General features: G+C 34.3%; 1 protein-coding gene across 1 annotated transcript; it reads left to right on the top strand.

The window, feature by feature from the left end:
• Positions 1 to 315: 315 nt before the first annotated feature.
• Positions 316 to 2,666, top strand: LOC143557906 (DELLA protein GAI1-like). The gene is made up of 2 exons (XM_077046868.1): positions 316 to 1,060; positions 1,410 to 2,666. The coding sequence occupies exons 1-2, from the start codon at positions 331 to 333 to the stop codon at positions 2,252 to 2,254; spliced, it is 1,575 nt and encodes a 524-aa protein (XP_076902983.1). The 5' UTR covers positions 316 to 330; the 3' UTR covers positions 2,255 to 2,666.
• The last annotated feature ends 5,438 nt before the right edge of the window (positions 2,667 to 8,104 follow it).

Here is an 8,104-nt window from a genome sequence, read left to right as displayed (position 1 = left end):
ATGGAATATTGATAATTAATATATTCTCTCCATTAAAAAATAAATAAAAAAAAGAAAGAAAGAGGTGGTGAGTTTGTGTTGTGTTGTCCGGCTGATGGTCCATCGGTTGCCGCGCCCACCCGTCACGAGCCTTTCTTCCTCTCTCTTCACACCCACTTGTATTTCAATTTAATTTTCATCTCTCATTATTTCTAACCTCAGTCCCACCAATCACCCACCCCTTCCTTTCTCTCTCTAATGCCCAGATTCCCCATCATCTAATTCCGCTTTGTTTCCAATATTTTCATCTTCTTCAGATACCAAAACCCCTACTCCACAGGCAAATCAAAGATGTGGAAAAACCAAAACCTCATCGACCAGCAAGACGCTGGAGTCGACGAGCTCCTAGCCGTCCTCGGATACAAAGTCAAGTCGTCCGATATGGTAGACGTCGCTCAAAAGATCGAACACCTGGAAGGCGTTCTTTCCAACGACGATGGGTTGTCTCAACTTGCGTCTGATTCCGTACACCAAAACCCATCCGATCTATCGTCATGGCTTGAGTCCATGATATGTGAGCTTCCGGTGGTGGATAACCCAAACACAACCACACCTGGTGCGGATAATCCTTTGTTGGCTTGTTCTTCCGTTGTTGATGACCTGCAAGCCATGATTTACCCTCCCGCGAAGAAACAGAAGCCTTTAACGGCGTGTTCTTCGTCTGCTTCATCATCTTACGCTCCGAATCCGATTGTGATAGTGGATTCGCAGGAGAACGGGATCATACTTGTGCATACTTTAATGGCGTGTGCTGAGGCTGTACAACAAGATGACTTGAAACGAGCTGAGACGCTTGTGAAACAAGCGGGTTATTTAGCGGTTTCGCAAGCGGGTGCTATGAGGAAAGTTGCAACGTATTTTGCTGAGGCGCTTGCGAGGAGGATTTATAGGCTTTACCCGAAGTCGCCACAGGATTCGCCGGCCTTTCGAGATCTGCTGCAGATGCATTTTTATGAGACGTGTCCGTACCTCAAGTTCGCCCATTTTACGGCCAATCAAGCCATACTGGAAGCGTTTGCAGGTTATAAATTATTATTACCATTACAAGTGTTGCAGGTAGGATTGTTATTATACTACTACCTGCAACACTTGTTTAATTACAATTGTAAATGAGTATTGTATTTGTAGTTGTAAATTACGGTTTTACAATAAAACCGTAATTTTATTAATACAATACTTATTTACACATAATTATTACGGTTTCACGATCTATATCGTAAAACCGTAATATGGGCAATATCCATTTATAACTAGTTATTATTAGTATAGACTACAAGTTATATATTTAAGTAATTTAACCTATATTTACATAATATTATTATTTTTGGTAGTTACTAATTATAACTATATTGTGTGTAATATTATTGTAGGTAAGAAGAAGGTTCATGTGATTGATTTCAGCATGAAACAGGGGATGCAGTGGCCAGCGTTGATGCAGGCGCTGGCCCTACGTCCTGGCGGTCCACCTACGTTCCGGTTAACTGGAATTGGACCGCCGTCAGGTGATAATACTGATCACCTACAGGAAGTCGGTTGGAAATTGGCTCAGCTGGCGGAGACAATTCATGTGGAGTTCGAGTACCGAGGGTTTCTGGCTGAAAGTTTAGCCGATCTGGAACCGGCTATGCTGGATTTACGAGATGAGGAAGTTGTGGCGGTGAATTCAGTGTTTGAGATGCACGAATTGTTGGCGCGGCCCGGGGCGGTGGAGAAGGTGTTGTCCGCGGTGAAGGAGATGAAGCCCGAGATTTTAACTGTGGTGGAGCAGGAGGCGAATCATAACGGACCGGTGTTTTTGGAACGGTTTACCGAGTCGTTACATTATTATTCGACGCTTTTTGACTCGCTCGAGAGTAGCGGTAACGGTGGTGTAGCGGTCGTGGAGGGTAGTGGTGGGCCCGTTGCTGCGGTCGCGAGTAATCAGGATAAGATCATGTCCGAGGTGTACCTCGGGAAGCAGATCTGTAACGTGCTGGCGTGTGAAGGGACGGACCGAGTCGAACGCCACGAGACGTTGACTCAGTGGAAGACTCGGTTTGACTCAACTGGTTTTAAAGCGGTTCATTTAGGGTCAAACGCGTATAAGCAAGCGAGCATGTTACTCGCTTTGTTCGCTGGAGGCGATGGCTACCGGGTGGAGGAAAATGACGGTTGCTTGATGTTGGGTTGGCATACTCGGCCGCTCATCACCACGTCGGCGTGGAAACTCCGCTGACCGAACAAAGTCGACTCGACTGAGTCAACTCAGCGAACTTGACTGAGTTTGGCTGAGTCAACTCGTGAACGACGCCGTACAGACCAGGAAGATAAGATCATAAGGTAATGCATGTTGTGCTTAGCTGGAAAACCAAGACTCAGTAGGTGGGGCCCACTTACCTACTTGATGTGGTTTTTGTTATTTATTTATTTACCAAAGTAATATTTAAGTTTTTATTATTTGTAGTTGAGGGTTAAAATTGGATGAAGGTGAAAGTTGTGTGTGTGGTATGAAATGTTGTAGTATTATTCTGAAGGGGTTGAATGAAAATAGGGTCTATGTGTTTATAATATTGCAAGTTTGTATTTTCATTAAGTAAAAGCTTGTAACTTTAGTTTGATCTAAAGTTCTTGAACTTTGTAAACAAATTGTGTTATATGACTTTGAACATCTACACAATTATTTAGATTAGATATTATTTAGATTCCAAACGTTGTTGAGATATCTTTTTGTGCACATGTTGTTTACTTTAAACACATGAACTTAATTGAACACAATTACACAAGGTATACTATAAATGTTTATTATTGCCTTAATATAGCAAAGATAAGTTGGATAAAACTCATGGTGAACTCCTCATTTAGAGTATGAGTTAAATTCAAAAATGTCACGGGTTTCCTTCTCTTCTTCACATTAGCTCGTCCCCCACGTCTAATAAACGTACTCTCTAAATTCCCGCCTCTTACTGTTTGCTACATCTGCGGGCCATGAAAGATATTGTTTTTCATCTCCTTTCTACTGCCTGTTTCAAGCTACGACAGATAGGGATGTTAGAAAATCGTTGAAACCAACCGAACAACCTAATTGATTGTTAAGATGTTAACCCCTTTCAAACGTAAAAGTTTGATTTTTTTTTCTATGATTTTTATTCAACTTTTGATGGTTTTGAAAGCACCAAAAATTGTACGATACAAGGTTAGGAAAAAATTCCCGGCTCAAACCAGCATGAATTGGTCTTATCAGGTCTAACCTAACCACCACATGGATGATTTGGTTTAATTCATGACTTAACCATGAAGTTATGTCAAAATCAGCTAAACATCGTGAACATCCCTAACGTCAGCAATGAAGGCGCAATCCTTAGCGTTAGAGACTAGATACAAATGCCATCACTTTACGTGTGATGTTTGATAGACTTAATTTCTAGTTCATAATTTTCTCTACTACACTCATTCCGTATTGTTTTTAACCAATTAATCTTAATCGAGCTTTACCAAAACTTAATTTTTCACCAATTTAATATGAATATCTATATATAAAAGTATATATTTATAAGTAAATAACTATTTAAAATTTTAATAAAAATTAATATGTTCTAATAAATATTAATCTTAATTGTCCAAGAGCTTTATGTAGCTAATAAAACTTTAATACACTTAAGAAAATATTTTCCTCTAAAATCATCATTTTTAAGCTTAAGATTTAAACCGTCAATTCTACACCTACTACGTACTTGATACCAAAGGAACATAATGTAACAACTCGGGTTTTTTGCATATAACTTTGTACCCGTTACTCGACCCGTTTTATATTCGAGAAACTTTAATAATGGAAAATATCGCGTTTATCGAAAAAACTATTATAATTGTTTATTATAATTATTTAATATATGTTTAAACTTAAGAAAATGTTCACTTTTAACCCAAAATCTAAACTTTAAACCTTTACTTGTTTCCACCACAAATCTTCAAGGACTAAAGTTCAATTTTCACATATTTCTTTCATAACCCATGACCCGTAATCGTAACCCAAGACTCGTTTACCCAAACTGTGGACCCGTTTAGCTTGCTTGATGCATAATTTTCGTCATAAGTTAGGAATTTTCGTCATAAGTTAGGAATTAATCCTACTCTCGCCGTCGCGATGGGGATAGTTGTTCGCTGTGATTTCTTCATCAATTAAGGTAATTGAATCATGTATCTTGCTCGTCGATCATCAGGGAACAAAATCCCTAATACTAATTGAATGAATAATGAACGGATTGATTGATTGAGAATCTAGGGTCCATAATAATATATGGGATAAACTGATTGCTGTATAAATATAACTATTTATAGAATATAACCAGCTGACACCGTAGCACAGTTGGCTAGGAAGTGTGAGCTCAAAACTAATCCGGCCTGAGGTCGCCAGTTCGAGTCCTGCCAGTTGTTTTGTTTTTGGTTATTTTTGTTTAAGGATTTTAAAGCTTGTTTTTATATATAATAATATGTTATAATTAATTGTTAAATAAACAAAATTTTAGTTAAACCGACACCATAAGTTAACGTTTTGTGTTAAGTAATCTCGTTACAAGTTTTCGTGTATGTGTATATATATATATATATATATATATATAGGGTAAGGTTAAAATGAAAACCTATTTGAGTTGTGAAAACCCGCGAAAACCCTATGTAACATCGTTTTTTTTGTTACATGTAATATATGTTGTAACATTTAATACAAAATATCGAAACATCAAAAAAAAATGTTTTGCTATTTTTTTACTAATTTTTATATATGTTTTCAGGAGAGTGAATAAGTTATATTTATATTTACATTTTTTATTCACTTTAATTGTGGACCACAAGATTTAAATATTAATTAAAATCATGTGGTTGAGAATGAGTTTATAGAGTTTTCACAACTCAAGTGGGTTTTTATTTTATACTTAGCCTATATATATATATATAACAAAATGTATTAAACATGTTAAATTATATCATTAGAATTTTTTGTTAACGATTTTAAGATGTAAATTTTACTATAAATTATATATTTAAATGATTCAAAAAAAAATGTTTTGCTATTTTTTTACTAATTTTTATATATGTTTTCAGGAGAGTGAATAAGTTATATTTATATTTACATTTTTTATTCACTTTAATTGTGGACCACAAGATTTAAATATTAATTAAAATCATGTGGTTGAGAATGAGTTTATAGAGTTTTCACAACTCAAGTGGGTTTTTATTTTATACTTAGCCTATATATATATATATAACAAAATGTATTAAACATGTTAAATTATATCATTAGAATTTTTTGTTAACGATTTTAAGATGTAAATTTTACTATAAATTATATATTTAAATGATTATTATAATAGATCTCAACTTATGTTTATTAAACTAAACTAATTGTTTGAAAGATTCGAATATACGTTAAACAATGGTTTTTATAATTAACGGTAACAATAATCCGTAGTGATCAATCGTTCAATCCATAACGTATCCAACCTAAATTTGTTATACGTATTATCTCATTTATAGTTCACTCATCATATCATTTGATTATGATTCTTGTCGGTAATTCTCGAAGAGCGTGATTATCGTTCTTGTCGTAAATATTCCCGTTTGGCTTATTCGATTAGGTGAGTTTGATCATTCCTTTTTTTTATACACTGTTTTCTAACGTTTTAGGGACATATGCGTACTTACTCATATTTTCTATTCTATATATATACTCAAAATCGTAAACATAATTATTGTGTGAATATTAGTTGAATGCTATTTGCTAATTGCTACATGTTTAATTGTTACTTGATAACGTTTCGGAGAGGTCCAACATATCCCCTTTTGTATAGGGTTGTCATTAGTATGATCATACGACCGTCTTAGTAACCGGAGCCCCATTTGCTTGGCAAAGGTAAACCGACAATCTAGTCATTGCAATCAATGCCCGATTCGCTTAGCAACGATTCATTGGCACATGAGTACAACTTGGTTTTGGTTTGTTAAGGTTTGAATGATTATTACCACATAGATTGGTTTGTGCATTTAACATTTATCATTTATCAACTATATATATATGCTATTATTTAATGTTTCAAAATTGGTGATCATCTCACTCAACATGTTTGTTAACAAAACTCCATTTTCTACGCATATGCAGGTTGCCTGAGTTGAAGGATGGACACATAGAAAGACCTTAGGGTTATATTGAAGACAAACTTGAATTTAAATGATTGTATTTATTTATTTGAATTGTTTAGTTGTATTTGATTATTGTGTGTGTTATTTGAACAATAAAATTAATTAGATATTGTCATTTATATTTATGATAGTATCTTCGAGCTGTGAGCAATCGGATCACGCCCCGACATTTCCGCCTTAATTTGGGGTGTGATACATAACACACAAAATCAATGGGGACCGGACCTTCTTTAATGTGTGTTTTGAAAGTAGATACATTGTACCTCTTCTTTCTCAACTAATCGTCATCGTCTTGACCCCTACCGTAGCCAACCACCACATAAAACCACTTATGATGCGCACCTTTCCCCCTTGTTTGACTCAAAAACATGTCAAACGAGAAAAAAGAGAAGTCGAGAGGTGGTGGTCGCGGTCCGCCTCAAGTTATATCCCCTCAACTCTTTCCAAGTTTCCATTGAGTTCTCTCTTGTTTCTTTTCTTTAATTTGGGTGTCACATAAAACATGATGATAAGTTATATTATAATTCTATTGGTAAAAACTCATACGGAGACTCTCAAATTAATATTTACCGATGCAAAGGCAGATTTCACAAGAATATTTAATTTGCATATCGTCAAGAACTTAGAAAACTATATTATTTTGATGTAAGAGATCGAGGGAATAACTCAAAAGAAGAGGATGGATAAAAACCAATTATCTTTTTTATTTTTAAATATATGCTTGTTAATAAGAATATAAGATATATACTAAATTGAGTTAGTGATTGTAATTATGAGGTGCATACTAAACTCTGGTAACATACGAGTAAACCTATTAATGATCGGATCTATGATGGAAGCATGATACTCTTCAACTTTCTTGAACATTGTAAAACTAGTGTAATTTTTTTATTCTCTGTTTTATATATTCAGATTGAGCAAATATTATGATACTCTTAGATTTAAAAGTTTTTTCTTAAATACCCTAAATACTTATTCTAAATCCGTCTCTTGCTGCCTATAATGTGAACATATCACATGAACCATCATGTAACTAAGTCAAGAAACAATTATATTTAACTTTGTAATGTGTTATCAAATAGCTAAAGGAAATACAATAAAAGATAGCATTCAAAGTCTGAAATCTGATAAGCTCTATTATTAGTATGCTCATGGAAACAATATAAGTTTTGTAAATGCTATTAATTACTTATGTTAAATAACACCTATTTTCTTTAATCTATTATGTAGATAAGAAAATAGAAGGTCCCTATCCTATGCATTTGATGATTTGCCTGTAAAGTCATTGAGGAATAAAGTTAGCTCCAACCTTTCAATACTTTAAGTTATGATTAAAATAAATAATATATAATTCATGTGTGAAAATGACTAATACATTTTATAACCCTCCCTCATCAAAGTGATTATTGAAGTGTCTTTATAAATAAGTCCTTGTCAACTTTACCTCTTTCATCTTCTTCTCTAGGTACAAAGAAATGTAGGAATACATCATCTTCAACTTATGCATCAAATTATTAAAATAATATTAAATATGATTGAATAGTTATAATCAAGACATTGAAATTAGAGGTGCAAATCATAACCGGTTAAACGTATCAATAAAATATATATATGGGCTAAAGGATATTATGCTATATTTCCAAATGTAGTTGTTTTTTTTTTTAAGTTATTGTGTTTCCCTATTGTCAAAGTTTAGCCTTATTGCCGATTTAAGTGTTGAACTTAGACGTCAGTGTTAAGGACCAGCAAGGTGCTTCTAGGGGTTGTTACATGTTTCGTGGTTAATACGAGGTCATCTATTATTATTATTATTATTCACACCCATTAATCTTTCCAAAACTCATGTCAAATTTCAATCAAACACTATCAAAGTGCAAGACAACAAGCTAATTAT

This window comes from Bidens hawaiensis, unplaced genomic scaffold, assembly GCF_021521415.1.
Source record: "Bidens hawaiensis isolate Kalapana, Puna unplaced genomic scaffold, B.hawaiensis_p1.1 tig00019226_1, whole genome shotgun sequence".
Lineage (NCBI taxonomy): Eukaryota > Viridiplantae > Streptophyta > Magnoliopsida > Asterales > Asteraceae > Bidens > Bidens hawaiensis.
This window is presented reverse-complemented; position numbering and strand designations above follow the sequence as displayed.

Bases quoted from the DNA above. Each gene is read 5' to 3' on its own strand.
- LOC143557906 (XM_077046868.1), top strand. From the start codon at position 331: ATGTGGAAAAACCAAAACCTCATCGACCAGCAAGACGCTGGAGTCGAC. The intron at 1,061-1,409 runs GTTATAAATTAT...ATATTATTGTAG, and splicing joins CATACTGGAAGCGTTTGCAG to GTAAGAAGAAGGTTCATGTG.